General features: G+C 37.3%; 1 protein-coding gene across 1 annotated transcript; it reads left to right on the top strand.

Annotated features, from left to right (window-relative positions):
* The first annotated feature begins 5,410 nt into the window (after positions 1 to 5,410).
* On the top strand, positions 5,411 to 16,453 carry KBTBD8 (kelch repeat and BTB domain containing 8). The gene is made up of 4 exons (XM_045862001.3): positions 5,411 to 5,515; positions 6,101 to 6,311; positions 10,435 to 11,549; positions 14,148 to 16,453. The coding sequence occupies exons 1-4, from the start codon at positions 5,500 to 5,502 to the stop codon at positions 14,609 to 14,611; spliced, it is 1,806 nt and encodes a 601-aa protein (XP_045717957.1). The 5' UTR covers positions 5,411 to 5,499; the 3' UTR covers positions 14,612 to 16,453.
* Positions 16,454 to 18,309: the final 1,856 nt, after the last annotated feature.

Raw genomic sequence — 18,309 nt, 5'->3', positions numbered from 1 at the left:
CAGCAATTGTCAGTAGTGCTGAGATTCAGAAGCCCTATGGTAAAACAACCAGAAATAAAAATTAAATACCCTGCAATTATTGTGGTACACCAACAAATTTGCTTTATAAATATTTGATTATTTGAGGGATTAAAGTACAATTAACTCCTTATCCTCTGTGTTTTCTCTGCTGTGTTTAATGTACTCCTTTCCTATTCTGATGCCTATTCCACAAGAATTTCATTTCCTGTGTCTATACGCTGAAGACTGCTGCCCACTGATATTCTTTCCCATTTGGTTTTTTAGTGATTTCATGAGCTTAAAAAAAAAATTCAGATCATGATTGAGGTTAGAAAGAATCAACAATCATTGTTTAATGCATTTCATTCCATTTGGATTATAAACTAATCTTCAAACAGGGAAGGGTGTTGATGTCTCACATTTGACAGTGGCCTTGGCTCTCACAGTGATTGTAAGCTTAAATAGTCAAATAACTTAAGGGCCCAATAGGGTAATTCCATTCAGTCTCTAGTCTTGTACAATAATTCAGTCTTGCAGTAAAATAGGGAAGCATAGTCAGCTTAATAAATATTAATGATTAATCATATATATGCATATTTAAACACTTTATTTAATTATGTAGTGGAAAGATAAAAATACTACATTACTATACCTCCAAATCTATCAGTTTAGTCTGACAAAGTCAAATTACTTTAACAGTGTAACTATTTCCCCTCTGACTTAGATTTTGTTTTCCCATTTCTTGGGGCATAAAAGTATCTCAAACTAATACTAATTGACCATAGTTTGATACAGAACTAGATTGTTTAATGGAGAAAAAAATTCTACAACATCTTATTTTCAATGCTCTTATATCTAGGGACCTTTATATACTGTAATCAACAGAGAGTTGCCTTTGGAGCCAAAGATCTCTATATGACTGTGGACACATTATTTAAATTCTTTAGGATTAAGTCTCTTCATTTCTAACACTGTTCTTATAAAATTTAATTAAAACATGATATTAAGTGAAATAACTAGGTAACACATAGCCATAGCCAAGTGTTACCTTTTCTTTGTTCAAGCCCTGAATTAAGTCCTATCAGTCTTAAAGTAGGAACGAATTAATGTTTTATCTTGTAGGTCAAGCCAAGATACAGCAAATGGGTAAGAACATACACTATTCCTTTTGTGAATATTTCTGTGGTATATCCTCCATTGATGCCCAGCTGAAATCCCACACCAGCTGGACAAATTCTCATATCTCTTCTGAAATCCTTGATTTTAATTTTGTGAAATACTTACTTTATTCTAACTACGGGATACCCTCTGTCCTCACTTTTTAGTTGATTTTTCATGTGAATATTGATTTTCACGTGAAAATGTGAATTTTCATGTTTTATCTCAGTGGATAAATCATAAGGTCTTTGAGGTTAGGAATCACACACATATGATTCCTATATACCTTATATCATACACACACACCTTAGTCTAGTCAGGCTGCTATATAGAATCCATAGATTAGTTGGTTTACAAGCAATAGAAATTTCTCACAGTTCTGGAGTCTGGGAAATCTAAGATCAAGGCTCTGGCCGATTTTGTTTCTAGTGAGGTTCCTATCCTGTTTCACGAATGGCTGTCTTCTCTCTGTGTCCTCATATGGTGGAAACTCTCTGGGTGTCTTTTATAAGGGCACTAATCCCATTCATAAAGGCTCCACCCTCATAACCTAATCACCTCCCAAGGGCTCTCCCATCAAATACCATCCCACTGGGGATCAGGGTTCAACATGAATTTTGAAGGAACATAAACATTCAGTCTTTATCCTATCTCTATCTCTCTATATAATTGGTAACTATTGTTTTTGATTTCAGGAACATTAGTTTATACACTGCCTGCCCAGAATGCAGACTAGGAGGTGATAATAAATATTTTTGAAGAATTGAATATCCCTGCCACTAGTTTGACAGTCTCTTGTTTTTCATATATATGCTAAATTTCAAACACTTAAGAAGCAAATTAATGTGTTTTATTAACCCTCAGTAGTATCAAATTCAGTGACTCATAAAAGGCAGTCTTCTAGTTCCTACCATGTTGAAGCCTCACATCACCTCAAGGGAATTAAAATTAACATACAGGGGCACCTGGCTGTCTCAGGTGGAAGAGCATGTGACTTTTGATCTTTTTGATCTTGGAGTCATAAGTCTGAGCCCCACATTGGGTGTAGAGATTACTTAAAAATAAATTTTCAAAAATTAAAATAAAGCAGAGGCCAGTAATGTACAATCAAGAAACCTGATGTTACTATCTATTTAGAGTTTTGTATTTAAAAGAAACAAAATCTTATGAAATATATAAGGTTCTAGACATTACAAAAAACCCACTTTTTCAGTATGTGATATTATATGAAATTTATAATCAAATAATAACTTCTGTTGCTTCATTTAAAACATTAAGTCAGCCAACATGAAAGTCTTTAGCAGGGAAAAACATCACATTTCGCTGTAGCTATAGCCTGAGAAAGATATATATAGAAGGATGTCATTTGTTAAAAGGTAACAGTCACAGGTATTTTCTCTTTACTTTCATTTTATATTGCTCTGGTCAATTTCACAACCTCAGCCGGTACTCAACAGGGAAATTGGAAAACGGCAGAATCGATTTGCAGAGTGATGTCCTCTTTCCTTTATACCTTCTTCATCAGGGTTGCTATCGTTTTTGTGTTGTGTGGTATTAATATCAACAGTAGCCTAGGCATAGCTGATAATTGCTAAAAGTCATTCTCTTAAAGTAGAAGCATTAAAAAAACCCAAAATGAAGCAAGGTGACTATGCGATTTTCTCATTTTCCAAATTTGCTGTTTTCACAATCCTTCATTTCTGCTAGAATTTTAATGTAAAGACTTTCCTACTTTCAACTATGAGTATAACAAACATCTTTCCTTTTAGTTCCTAGGTAATAAATATTAAAATAATAAAGCTCTAAGTATCTAATTTGAACTAAATACAGGTCATTCAAATATCTGGTTTGCTTTTTCAATTTTCATCCTTACTAAATTTTACTTTAAATTGTAAATATATGAGAAATTGCTCCATAGGACAATATAGTACTTAATGCATTAAGAAAACTGGTGTACTTTTGCGGCTGCCTTTCTAGATTGGCAGTAGGTTCTTATAAAATTACAAATTAGAGCTATTTGAAAACAAAGCTGTGGCCTTTGGTTATTTAGTATCAACCCTGAAACAAAATCTCCTTTGTATTCTTAAAGATCATTGAGAATGAATAGTGTGGGACTATTGGCTCAATTTTTACATCCTCCTCCTTATCCTTTTTTTTAATGCATTTCTAATGATGATGAAATCTTTACTATGTAATGCCATCTGCCCAGTAGAATGGAGTCTATTTACAGTGTCATATAAATGGCAACCTTGTAATTATAAATGTTCACTTTTTCCCCTATTTATATTTAGATTGGCCTTTGTTCTTTGTATTCTGCCACCCCCAAATTCAGAAATTTTTGTGGGTCAAAGAATCAGAAAACTTCCTTTTAATCAATTAAGCAATATTGTCAAGTCTGTTTGTTCATTAGATGAGAATTAAATGAAAAAGAAAACTGGCCAAATTTCTTAAGGCTTAGATACATGATGAGGACAAAAACAAATCGCAAACAAAATCTATATTTTAACAGGTTTGAAAAGGTTGCCAGATAAAATACAGAACACCCAAGTGAATTTGAATTTTGGATAACAAATATTTTACTTCAGTTATGTCCTAAATATTGCATGTCCTGTATTTTTATTTGCTAAATCTCTAAGGATTGATGCCCTTTTTGTCTTAATATCTTCAACATGGTGAGTGAAGAAACCTCCACCATTTTCATAACTTAGAAAGCAATAGCATTGAGATCATAAAAAAATGGAAATTTAAAGTTCTGAGTAACAGAAGTTAAATCAATTTTATCCATGCAGAGCTGTGCAGACAGGGTTTACAGGGTACAGTCCGGGTGTAGACACAGTGTATATCGGTGTTCGTATATCCCAGCCCCAAGGAAACACCAATTCTTGTTAACTTGACCGGAATTACAGTATTCTGAGTGCTAAAGTTTTCAGCGGAGCTAGGAGAGCTGGATTGTTTTTCATCATTCTGTCTTTTTCAATCACAACTTAAATTCCAAATCCTTTATCAAGAAGCTCAACTGTTTGATCTTTTCAGAGTTAGAAAAGCTATGCACACAGACTAACTATATCTTTACTAAAAATTCCTTCCAATTCACTGATACTTACATTTCAGTGGTCTACAAACAGCATTTCCAATGTTAGCTCATCTGTGCCTTACATTTATTATAAAATATTAAGTATCTATAATGTGCCAGGCACCCTGTTACATGCTGGAAATACAACACAAGTAAATCAAAACATGCCAACAGTAAAATTTCTGCTTTCTTTCAAAAAGCTTGCAGCCTGTGAGGCAGATGGAATAGTAATCATTATCCACATGGTACAGGTGAAGGACCTAAGTGCTCAAGAATTAAAAGGTCTTATCTAAGTTCACATATTTAGTAAGGAAAGAACCAGGGCTTCAGTAAGGGTGCCTGGTTCAGGCTCAGGGCACCCTCCAATATTTCTTCAAAGGAAATCTCAGACTATTTAGTATCCAGTTCCCAGGAGCAAAAAAGGAAAGCATCTTGAATCCTTCTATACTGTTCACGCGCTCTTAAAAGTGGAACAGGTGTTCTCTGGGTGTTGGAGAAAAGCAAGGCATGAGTGGGAGTTAAAGATCCTGAGCAGCCGTTGTAACCAGACCCAATTAATCTGGAGAAACCAGAGCTCTCGGCCAAGGCGATGCTATTTCAATTGGGTGTCACAGGTGACTCATCAGAGATGGCTTGCTTTTGGGCCTCCTGATATTTTACTTCAGGGTGGAGTGTCAGATTTCCTTCGCATTTTTGGACAACAGCCCTCTTGTCCATTTCCAAATTTTTCTGGTTTCACAGCCCTCACGCAGAGTCCGTTTTCATACCAGAAACTAGTCACCGGCGAGAGGTTTAGAGAATGAAGAACAAGGTAAAAAAAAAAAAATAAATAAAGAGCCGGGGCCCTGGAGAGAGGCCGAAAATGGGGAAATTTGCACTTCAAGAGCTTTCCCTACCCTAGCCCCTCAGAATGACAGCTCTCCTCAGCCAGAAGACTACCTCTCCCGGCAGGCACTGCGCGCCCCACAGACACAGGCTGGCGAGTTCCCAGCTCTCCACCTCCGCCACGACCAGCCAATAAGAATCACCTGCGTAGGCCTCCGCCCTACTCGGACCACGCGGGAGCGGGGGCAATAAAACTACACTTCCCGAAAGGCCTTGCGCACACCGTGGCCAATAGGAACACGGAACTCGGAGGCTAGGGGCGGAGCCGGATGCATAGGCCACCCCATTGGCCAGGTGAAGCTTAGAAGAGCCGGAACCCGGGAGCGAGAGAAGCGAAATGACATTTCCTCTTTAAATAGCTGGAGCCGGGGCCCCGTGGAGAAATGGCCGCGTCGGCAGGTGGGTCTAGTGGTGGCTAGGGAGGTGTGTTGCGGGGGAGGTGGGCCGGGGTCCAGGCTCAGGTTGCGAGCTGAGGAGGTGGCGATGAAGAGCCGGAGAGAAGGATGGGGAGGTGGAGAGGGATGAGGGGAGGGAGGATGGATGGCGTGGAGGGCGGTGGGCGGTCCGGCCGGGCAGCGATGGGGAGGCCGGGTACCCGCCGCCACTTTGACCAGTTCAGCAGGCGGTTGAGGAGGGCACTGGCGGCCGCCATCCATCGAACTTCCCTCGTGAGGCTTCTGCCCTCCGCTCTTGGCTGGGACGTTCTGGCTCTCGGCGGAGTCGCCGCAGACACCGCGCCTGTTCTGCCTGCAGCGTCCCTCCGCGAGCACGGGGCATCGGGCTCGCCGGGCTCCGGAGGAGCAAGCTGGGGTTTGAACTTGCATCGCAGCTCTCTCTCTCTCCCAGCTCTCACCCCGCGGCCCCATTTGGTGGTGTATATATACATGTATGTATTTTTGTAGGCGGGGAGTACGGCGGGTAGGGGGAAGCGTGAACGCCGTAACTGGCTCCGAACTTCTTGTGGTTGTACGATTTTTCTCCTAGATTTAAGTAAGTCTTCCCCAACACCGAATGGGATTCCATCTTCAGACACAGCCAACGATGCCATGGACCCCTTGCATGCGTGCAGTATTCTTAAGCAACTCAAAACAATGTACGATGAAGGACAGTTGACAGACATTGTAGTGGAAGTGGATCACGGGAAAACATTTTCCTGTCATAGAAACGTTCTTGCTGCAATCAGCCCTTACTTCAGGTATGACGATGGTAGAAACTCTGTTGGTATCTTCATCGAGTTCCCTTTCTTTACCCCTCAGGGTTGCCCACTTGATTATAAAACGGAAATGAGACCATTAAATGAAACCAGTGAGTTTGTTTCCTGAGAATGAATAACAGGCCCTATTTATTGAGCCCTGGCTTTTGACTTGACAGATTCTTATAGGATTCAGGTCGTTGATTTTTAAGTAGTATATTTTTGTTTGTTTCAGGTATATAACTACAAAGTCTAGACTCGTGCTGCTCAGTCATTGTTTTAAATTAAATAAAATTAAAAATTCAGTTCCTGGGCGCCTGGGTGGCTCAGTCGGTTAAGCGACTGCCTCCAGCTCAGGTCGTGACCCTGGAGTCCCGGGATCGAGTCCCCGCATCGGGCTCCCTGCTCGGCAGGGAGTCTGCTTCTCCCTCTGACCCTCCCCCCTCTCATGCTCTCTGTCTCTCATTCTCTCTCTCTCAAATAAATAAATAAATAAAATCTTAAAAAAAAAAATTCAGTTCCTCAGGCAAACTAACCACATTTAAAGTGCCCAGTAGCCACATGGAGGTAGTAGCTGCCCGTTGTACAGCCCAGTTATAGAGCATTTCCATCACTGAAAGTTTTAGTGGACGGTGCTGATATCGAATTTGTTCCAAAAATTTATCCATGAGGCGTAGTTCTCTGGTGACTGTAACTCTTAGAATTTAAAACATAGTAGTGCATTCTTTTGAAAACAAATTACCATTCAGTAGATTGTTTTAATGCCATGGGGGTTAAAGCAATGAAATAAAAATGAATGAATGTATCTTGGGCTTCAGATTAATGATTATTTCCATGATTTCCAGAAGTGTTTTTAAGCTTTCATTTTCATTAAATTCTTCTTTGTGTATCAAAACGTTGGAACGGTAAAATTTCAAAACTGGGGTTTAACAAAGAATTTCATACTTTGAGAAGAGATCACTGATAAAGACAATTTCCTGCTTGAATTTGACTTCCTTTGTTTCAAGTGCTCACTTTTTTAAGGCTTTCGGTGTTCAAAAATGGTGCCTGAATGACAGTGAGATCATCTCAACTACACTCTAAAGGTGTTTTTTTGTTTTTGTTTTTTCTTTTGAAGGTGCTTACCTTTATAGGGCATATAGCAGTATAATGTTCCAGACAGTAGTTTCTGGTTCCTCTTTCTCAGAATACTGGGTTAAATATAGTCACTTCAGTCTGATGCTTATGATGTAACCATTTAGACTTGCCTAGGGATAGGTCATTGGACTGTTAAGTATTAACCATCACAAGGGAGTGAGCTGGAAGGAAAAAAAGAAGAAACTCATATACACAGAAGGTATGAAGTTTGGCCTGGTAATGGAAACTACTGGTGGGATTCGCTTATCCAGACTATTCGTTAGATATGGTTAGTTCATCTGTGCATTTAAATATATGTCATAATTACTACTTACCAAGTTCTGGGCTAAGCTTACTTTACATATATTGCTTTATATATCTTTACCATTCTGTCTCTGCACAGTTATTCCCATTTTACATGTGAAAAACTGAGGTTTGGGCAAGTTAAATGACCTACCTAAATCATCTAACTACTAAGTGGCAGAGGCTGGATTTGATTCCAAGTCAGGCTTCTTAGTCACTGTTAGGACTTTTAATGAACAAGAGTAGGTCCCTTTAAAGTTGCCTTTGAGAAGTTTCTATTGTATATTAGATTTGAATAGTTTAAAAAAAATTGAAACTTGAAAGAAAAATGCCTGTATTTTACTGAAATTTTATACTCTGGCTTGTAATTAAAATTAGTTTGAAGACTTAGACAAATCACTTTAAAAGAAGTATGCTACAGTAGATTTTCTTAATTACAAGAAATTAAGGAAATGGTTAGAAAACTTCCTAAGCATAAGACACATGAATTCAGATGAAGGTATTTGGCTAAAAAACTCAAGGATTAGGTTCTTATCTCTTGCTAGACGTTTTTGTACAGAAGTTTCTTGGCACTGATGCTGCTCCTTATGTGAGATCTAGGAAGACGTACTTAATAGTTTCTAAGTCTTGCATCACTGGTGGAAAAAAATAAAAATAGCTTGAAATCTGGCATGGCTGTTTCATGATCCCAGTGACTTGTCAGAATTAAAATTTGCATGATTATTGGAAACTTTCTACTGCTCAGGATTTTGTGCGAGGAAATGATCCATCTTTATGTGGCATTTACAGAAGGATCCTGTTAGAACAGAGGAGAGCTCATAAAGTGTCACACTGCTCCTGTGTGTGAGGCCAGCCTATTCAAGTCAGTAGAGTTCCCATGATAAAGGGGTATGTGGTAATGTTCTCCTTTGGGAGTTAATCTTTGCCTAATGAAGGGCTTTATTTTTCTTTTTAATTGGTAGATGTATGTATAGCTGTGTTTTTCAGCACCTGAAATGCAAAACCAGCTCATACATTGGGAGATCTAGTTTTCAATCATGAAAAAAAGCCTGTGTGATATTAAGCTTAAAATTTATGTTGTAGAAGTCAAAGTAGGACTCAGAGATGGTTCATCCAGGTAGCAAGCTGGATCCTTGTACCCATGTATATCCCCATGTTTCTCATTGTATTTTAAAATTAACTGTTTAAGGATATATTTTTTTTTATAACCTAGCACTTCAAAATGAGAGGGGTCTGGATCTGTATAAAGAACTTTATCACCAATGTCAGGTCAGTTTCTTCAACAGACATTTAGTAAGCACCCTAGGGCACACAACCCTTTTCCCAAAAGGCTTTTTAAAAGAACTTTGATTTGATTTTTATATTTAATTTTAAGAACAGCCTAGAAAGAAACCTTAAGGGGGGGGGGGAAGGCAAATGATATATATAAAGGACTAATAGTAAAATACAGAGCCAGGCTTTTGGCTACTTAATGTTTTGCCCAAGAAAGTCCCATAAATGCACAGATATTTTAAATTAGAATTAAGTAAGTGTATAAATAAATAAATTTGCTTTCAAAGGCAAAAGCTTGGGATTTTCAAAACCATTATCTCCAAAGCATCAATTAATTCTTAAACTCTCTTTAGAAGTATGCATTCTATTAACCCTACTATAATCTTTATTTATATTCAGATATACATAGGTAAAATATGGTAGCTTTGAGAAAATTGAGTATATTTCTTTACGTAAAGGTTTTCAAAATGTCCAAGAGAAAGTGAGTGGCTCTTTTTTTTTTTTAAAGATTTTATTTGAGAGAGAGAGAGAGTGAGAGAGGGAACACAAGCAGGGGGAGTGGGAGGGAGAAGCAGGCTTCCTGCAGAGCAGGGAACCCTTGACACGGGGCTCAATCTCAGGACCCCAGGATCATGACCCAAGCCGAGGGCAGACACTTAACAACTGAGCCACCCAGGCACCCCTGAAGTGATGTTCTTTATATTCCTTATAATGATTAAGGAAGCATTCAAAAGATCATAGTTTTAAAAGGAAGTAGGTAGAGAATATGAACTTCTGAAGAACATCTTGTCTTTCTGAGATCAAATTTTTAAAGATATATTTCAGGGACAAGTTGCCTTGTACATTTCCACTGGGACATGAAAAGTTTAATCAGACAGTCTATATATGCTAATGTGTCACACTGACACCTATAGGTATTAAATTTTCTGATTATTCTGGTGAGTTAAGATCTCAAGTCCATAAGGCAACTTGACCAGAAGCCTGGATAGGGGCTCTAAGGAAAATAAGGTGTCCTGGAATATTCCATGCCATCTTTCAGTGTGCTTTAATTAGGTATACTCTCTTTTTTTCAGTGTTGGCATAAAGCGGATGTGATATGATGAGCACTGGGGGTTATATGCAACTGTTGAATTATTGAACTCTATGTCTGAAACTAATGATATACTATATGTTGGCTAATTGAATTTAAATTTAAAAAAAATGAAAAAGAAAAAAAGCGGACTGGCCCTGAGAATAGAATTTTTGAGATTAGCTAGATTGAATTCTTATGCTAGATGATCAGCTTTTACCCCCATTCAGAATATCAGGAAACACATTAGGAAGGATTTTTCAGTCTCCAAGGTTATCTTTGTGGTAACTGTATACTTTAAAAAACTTGTCACAATAATTTTTATTTGGAGTGCACATACACTATTAACCACTCTTTCCTTCCTAGATCCATGTTCACTAGCGGCCTTACAGAAAGTACTCAAAAAGAAGTTCGAATAGTTGGTGTTGAAGCTGAATCAATGGATTTAGTGTTGAACTATGCCTACACCTCCAGAGTGGTTCTGACAGAGGCCAATGTTCAAGCCTTGTTCACTGCAGCTAGCATCTTCCAGATTCCTTCCATCCAAGACCAATGTGCTAAGTACATGATCAGTCATTTAGACCCACAGAATTCTATTGGGGTCTTCATCTTTGCTGATCATTACGGTCATCAGGAACTCGGAGATCGATCAAAAGAATACATTCGTAAAAAGTTCCTGTGTGTCACCAAAGAACAAGAGTTTCTCCAGTTGACAAAAGATCAACTGATAAGTATCCTAGACAGTGATGATTTAAATGTAGCCCGAGAAGAGCATGTTTATGAAAGCATCGTAAGGTGGTTTGAACATGAACAGAATGAAAGAGAAGCGCATCTTCCAGAAATTTTTGCCAAATGCATACGTTTTCCTCTGATGGAAGATGCCTTTATAGAGAAAATTCCACCTCAGTTTGCACAGGCTGTCGCCAAAAGCTGTGTAGAAAAGGGCCCATCCAATACCAATGGCTGCACACAGAGACTTGGAATGACTGCATCTGAAATGATCATATGTTTTGATGCTGCCCACAAACACTCAGGAAAGAAGCAAACAGTGCCTTGTCTAGATATCGTCACAGGAAAAGTGTTTAAGCTATGCAAACCACCAAATGATCTAAGAGAAGTTGGGATCCTTGTATCACCAGATAATGACATTTACATTGCAGGAGGGTACCGGCCCAGCAGCAGCGAGGTCTCCATCGACCATAAGGCAGAAAATGATTTCTGGATGTATGACCATTCCACCAATAGGTGGCTTTCCAAACCCCCCTTGCTGCGAGCCAGAATAGGCTGCAAACTGGTGTATTGCTGTGGTAAGATGTATGCAATTGGAGGTCGTGTTTATGAAGGTGACGGGAGAAACTCACTGAAATCCGTGGAGTGCTATGACAGCAGAGAGAATTGCTGGACCAGCGTTTGCGCAATGCCTGTTGCAATGGAGTTTCATAACGCTGTGGAGTACAAAGAGAAGATCTATGTTTTACAGGGTAGGTGCCTGACTGGTTTATTCTCCAGGAGAGGGGAGCAGGACAAACGTGGTTTCCTTACTTATACTAAAACAGATGTTTGTTCTTAATTGAGACTCCTCTGGCTTTCTTATCATAAACTGTTTGTTGCAACAGTCTGTTCTTTAAAGGATGTATAAAGGCAATAAACTTCTGAATCAAAAAAGGCAGGCATCTTTAAGTTACTAAAATGCTCCTGTAAGTTTTTTATGTTCTTACTGTGTTTTGACATCATGGAGGATAAGTATTTTTGAAAACGTAATTTAGTGAATCCTAGTTCAGCATTTTGGGAGGACATTCAGAGCCATTTTTAAGACTCTAAGCTTGATACAAGACTGTTTTACTCTTCAGTAATACATAATCAAGAGATGTTGTAGCAGCTATTTTTTATGGAACTTACGGGATTAGTTTAAAAGAGAAAAAAGGACAAAGAATTTTGTGATAAGCCTTATGATTGCAAAGGTTATGAAACTTAATTATAAAGAGTTTGAAATTACAGTCTTTAGATTTTAATTTCACTGCAGCATATGATACCTTCCATAATATGTTTTCAAGTTTTTTCACTGAAAAGATTTGAGATGTTACCTTTTTCTTTACATTTGCTATTATAAAAGGGACTATCTAATATACTTAGCTTTAAAAAGTTTTTTAAACTGTTGAAGGCTAGTATTCTGGCAAAGATCATGTAGTAGGAGTAGAAAGAAGGACCAAGTAAGTATAAATAAGATACTTGATCCATGGTTCTAATTAGTGATAACTAATGTTTTCCCTGTGTTTGGTTTCTTAAACATTTTAGTTGCCTGAATGTTGAAAACAGTGATGATAATGCCAACATCCTTATTCCTCTTTTGGGTTTCTTAATTGCTTATATATGTTTTCCTCACACTATTACTTTAATAAAACAAGAAAAAAGGGACGATTCCTGTGTAAATACACGATTTTTTTTTTTTTTAGCTCTTATACCATTTAGAGGAATATGTTCTTTGCTCTCATCTTTTATTTGACTAGAAATGCCTGAACGCATTTGTTTAAACTTCAATATCAAGTTAATTCTCCAAAAGGAGTATCACTAGGTAGTGATACTTTATTTTAGTTAAATAGAAGCACAGGCATGATTAGGTTTGTTGGTCTTGCTGAATAATGGAATATAAGACTGGATGTATAATCTGTCCAGTATGGTTGGATAGGTTATATCATTCAATATGATGATGCTTTGCTACATACATTTTGGTCTTGCTGGCTAACCAGTTGATAGAGAGAATCAATTAAAAGACTTCCAATTGGAAGGTAAAGGTTATGTATTAATGTAAATAATAAAGCAAAGTAACAACAAATTAATAGAATTTCAGGGCTAGAATGAACATTGCTTAATCCAAGGTTATATTTTATATAAGAGGAATCTGAGGCTCTAAAAGTTTTCTTAATTGCCTATCTGGTTTAAGTTATTAAGAGGACTTTAGATTTTAAAAATTAGCTTTTTTTGTGAGTCATCTTTTTATAAGAAATTTGTAGAGAGGTAGTACATGTTAGAAACTTTTATTTTCTATTGTCTTTTTAAGAATCCTGTTAAAAGTCAATGAGGGAAGGTAATGCACAACCAAAACCTGGTGGTTTAACAAGCTCTTCTAAGAAAAATTCAAATTATAGTGTCACCATTATTAAGTAGGCAGTTAAATTTGTAGATAAGAGTAAATCTAGTTTAAAACAGTTTTGAAGCTCAATTTAGAAGTAGGTATTTCTAATCTAAACAAAGCCTCTTTATATAAATAAAGTTGACATAAATAGTTAGAGGCTTATGCTGTACTATGTGTGGCTATTGGAGTATCATTTAATCTGTTCCTAAAAGATCCAGATTTTTAAATCAAGGATTTTATACCAATGTTACAACTAACGAAATTCTTGTAAATCTTCACTAATTTAATTATTTTGGACATTTTTATATAGGCAGTCTGACTCAGCACACCCTTTTATCATCAAAATAGAATTGAAAGTGACCCAAAGTCAACTCCATGAACTGTGTGTTTTCTATCATATTAAAGCCATGCTTTCTCCTCTTAAGTATTTATCTTTGCATTATAGCAGCACTAAAGTAAACATATTAGTGGCCCATAGACATAAATCTGAACAATTCCATGTGCTATTTTCTAACTAAATAATTAGCACATAAATGTGTAGTGGCCTATTCATGATGAAGCTGTATGCATACTTTGATCCTACCGCTAACCATTAGTGATAGTGCTTTTTTAGAGCTGGCTTAAAATATATTTTTCTGAAATATACAAGTGTATAGAATAAATGGAGCCAAGCGCTCAACTATTATTCTGCCTTCAAGCCAAAGTAACTCCTTATACCTCCCTATTACGAACCCTCTAATTCAGGTTGACTATTATGTTATGTTCTGCCATGGAATTAAGAAATTTTAGGCTATTTTATACTATATAATGTATCTCTGGAGATTATACAAGAAATATTTTAGAAAGTGAAATATTTGGAAAATTACACTTTTCAACATATAACCAAAAAGAAACATATAAATGTACATATTCTTGTTTTCCTTTCTTTTTTCTTTTTTTTTTTTAGGAGAATTTTTCCTCTTCTATGAGCCTCAAAAAGACTACTGGGGTTTTTTAACCCCCATGACTGTGCCTAGAATCCAGGGCTTAGCAGCTGTATACAAGGACTCTATCTACTACATAGCTGGAACCTGTGGAAATCATCAACGTATGTTTACTGTAGAAGCCTATGATATTGAGCTAAATCAATGGACTCGGAAGAAGGACTTTCCATGTGATGAGTCCATAAATCCGTACCTTAAACTGGTACTTTTCCAGAATAAACTGCACTTATTTGTTCGAGCTACTCAAGTGACCGTTGAAGAACATGTCTTCAGAACCAGCAGGAAAAATTCCCTTTACCAATATGATGACATCACTGACCAATGGATGAAAGTATACGAGACCCCAGACAGGCTCTGGGACCTTGGCCGGCATTTTGAATGTGCTGTTGCTAAACTCTATCCTCAGTGTCTTCAGAAAGTACTTTAATGAGTAGCAGGCCTTAGTGAGCTCACTGGCATCTTGTGCTTGGGGAAACTTCAGTCTTTCATGATCCAAGAAGTGCTGTCAGTATTTAAGAAGCTGAGAGAGTTTGTACATGGCAATGGGTGCTCTTAAAGATTACAGTGTAAGGAGTGATTTCTTTTCATCCTTGTGATGTTTTCATTTCATTAAGCAAAAGGTAACAAAGTGCAATTATCAGCCTTTTTTTTTTTTCTGGTATAAAAGTAATCATTTTCATTCTAGAATTTTGTGGTAATTCATCACTGAGATACCAGATGAATCAACAACTATGCACTCTTATAAGAGCAGTTAGGGTATTATGGTTAGAGACATCCAAACTAGTCTGATGTGACTTTTTATTTTAAATACGGGTAAAAATTTGAGGCAATATCACTAGGCCTTTAGCTGTGACCTCTCCAACACAGAGAAGCACTAACTTAGATCCTCATTCTCTCTATATATTTGTGTACTGTTTTCAAGCGTACTGAGATTTAAATGTGTTTTTAGCGTAGGTTGAAGGAAAACAAATATGTCTGAGAAAGAGCTTTTAGTCTGATTGTTTCATATTTCCCATGTAACTTTAAGTTAAGCTAAAGTTTTAGGGTAGCAGTTTTTTTTTGTTGTTGATAACTTTTTCAAGTGCTCACACTGTCTCATTATTTACAAATCCCGAAAAGGGCTTACATTCACAGGTGGCTGGTGCTAGTATAAGTGAATTCATGTGTCTTTCTAGATAGGTTTAAATTGTCTGAGCCTGTGCTTACCTTTCAAGTTGGTATGCTGGTTTCGTGGCATAGTACTTTACCTGTTGAACTCCTGTGATTTCACAAGATTCTCTGCTTACATGATAGCAAGATCTCTAACTGGACTCAGTTTTAGAATAATGAGAACATGACACTCAGTTTGCACTAACACGGGCCATTTTGTTGCCCTACCTCCTTTCCCATCTTCCCCCCCCCCCTCCATCCCCTCATTATCGGTACAGTGAAAGGTAACTTATTTCTCTTCTGCACAGAGCATAATGTGAAGTTTTATACCTGCTTTTACAATTTTGTTTTCTAAAAACTTAAAACTCCTGCAGTGGTCTAATTTAATGGCTTTTAAGTTACATATGACCATTAAAACCTCACTTTTTTTTTGTTTTCTCATTTTTGCACTTAATAGTAATGTATATTTTTACATTGAAAACCTTGTTCTAGCTGAAGGTGATTGAGAAGGAAAGGGTGAGTGAGTAGAACCATAGCATTGTAGGTACTAAATCACTTTTCATATTGAGTGGATGAATTTCTAACAATCAATAATAGTAATAAAAAGGTAATAGTACTATAAAGGACAAACCAACTCATTTGTAATAATCTAAGGTGGATATTTGGATCAGTAACTTGTTTTTTTACTATGCCTAGAATAATTGATAAAGGATATAGGGATAGCCCAGAGTCTATCCTCAAGTAGAACATTTTGATTCTCTTAAAGAAAACAGACTGGCATGGTTTGTATTAAAAACTCTTGCACAAGTTGTAATGTGATACTGTGAAACAAATTTAAAACATTGCCTCTTTGCATCACATACCTCGTTTTTCAGAAACTTTCCAAACTGCTTGTCCTTGACCTCTACAAGTAAGGAACGTTTTCTGAAGCAGAATTTAAAGTGGACAGCATTTATAGAATTAACATTTTAAAATCTAGTCTTAGGAAGTTGGATATGTGGTTTCTTATTGGCCTTGATAATATGTCTATAATCTCTTTATAACCTTTGTCAACCACCTGTTTTTTTCTCTCTAGTTTTTCTTCTGTTTTTCTTTATCTACATGTTGTTGTGGGGCTTTTGCTGTGAGTGTTTTGAAGCGTCTTTCCAGTGTTGCATTGCGGAGGGGAGGAGAAAACAAAACTAACTTTTGCAAGAGATGTGCATGTAATTTATTTTTGAAAGCTTTGTTGAATATCTAAGGTTTTCTGCCGCTTTTTGACAATCTTCTGTATTTATTTAGAAAAATGTGTTACTTGAAAACATGACATAGAACAGTGAGTTAACAATTTACATGTGCCGTGTGATCTATAGGAGTATAATATACTGTGGCTAATTCTTCATCTGCACAACAGTTGATCCTTTGCTATAACCATTTACATTGGGAGTGTGATCTAAGTATAGTGTGTCAAAGCCAATGTTTAGAATTTGCTACGAGGGTAGAATATATATTGAATTTTGTACGAAGAACTATTTGTTTAAGTTATATAACTGGGATATTTTGCCACTTTTTAAAATGATTTCAGAAGAGATCCTAGAGAGCTAAGATTAGTAATTTGTGTGGGTATATATGTTTAGATATTTAAGGTACATTTGCATAGTATGATGAGAATATAAGTAAAAGGCACAATGGGGACTACAGAATTAAAATATAGGCTAACATATGCCAGTCCCACTTGAACTTTGTTTTTGCATTTGAAGAATGTATTTAGCACTTTCCTATATATTTTTTACACATTGAAAACTGGACTTGGTATAACTATGTTATAGGAAAGTAGAACTGTATTCTTTATTTTCCACCCTCGTTTTCTGTTATCCTACAAAGTTGATGCTTAGGCATCAGGCTGATTTCACTGGTGCATGAGGAGAAGTGGGTGTGCTGTGCAAGGAATCAGATTCCTTCCCTATGTGAAGCAGTTTCAAATGGCATTCAATGTTCAGTGCTCAGGTATGGAGTAAGTACTGTAGTCCTTTGGGGGCAAATGTGTAGATATTTTTAAACATTTTGCCATAATTGCACAATTTTTTGCATTTTTACCTGATGGCATTGTTTCTTATAATAAAATCTTTTCTCACTAAAAACTTCCACTGTTGTAACTTGACCTCTGACTAGTGAGTTCCACAGAATTAAAAGTTGGTGAAAAACATGAAATACCTTCTGTCATAGTAGAATGGAATAAGATTTTTAATCTATCAAGTATTTGGCCTCTGGTACAAAATGAACTGGTTAATATCACCTAACATAATGCTCTTTAAATTCCAAAGCAAGCTTGCTTATAGCAGTAATTCCTTTGTTTGCTTTGCTTTGGCCTAAACTTTTGTTATTCTACTCCTCTCTCATACTTCACATCCAATCCGTCAGAAAATCCTGTCCCTTCTTCAAAATATACCTAGACTCCGACCACATACCACTGTGCACCACTGCCACCGGAGTCTAAACTAGCCTATCTTGTCTGCCTTCTTCACCCTTGACTGGTTGTAACCTATTCTGTTCTCCACACAGTAGCCAGAGTGATCCTGTTCAAACACAAGTCAGATGACATCCCTCTTCTGCTCAAACCAGAGCAGAAGGAGATGGCTTCCCATCTCCTCTGGTGTGAGAGCCAGACTCCTTCCTTAAATGATCTACACCTCACAACCCCACCTCTTGCACTTCATCTACCATTCCCCCAGCTCACTCTATTCCAGCCTCACGGACTGCTGTTCCTGAAGCACGCCAAGCCCTTCCAACATCACTGCCTTTGTCTTTGCTGTGTCTTTTGCCAAGGAAGCCCTAACAACTCACTTTACTCGAGCCACTATTAAAATTCCAGACAGGACTTCCCTAATCACCTATGGAAAACTGAACACTCCCAACTCCGCTCGTATACCCACCACCTGTCCTTTCCTGCTTTATTTTTCACATATCTACCCCTATTGAAATGTAAGCTCCATGAAA

This window comes from Mirounga angustirostris, unplaced genomic scaffold (assembly GCF_029215605.1).
Source record: "Mirounga angustirostris isolate CCGP_5_RB_7025 unplaced genomic scaffold, mMirAng1.0.hap1 SCAF_1, whole genome shotgun sequence".
NCBI classification, from domain to species: Eukaryota; Metazoa; Chordata; class Mammalia; order Carnivora; family Phocidae; genus Mirounga; species Mirounga angustirostris.
Note: the sequence above shows the minus strand (reverse complement) of the source record. Positions and strands in the feature narration are given on the sequence as shown.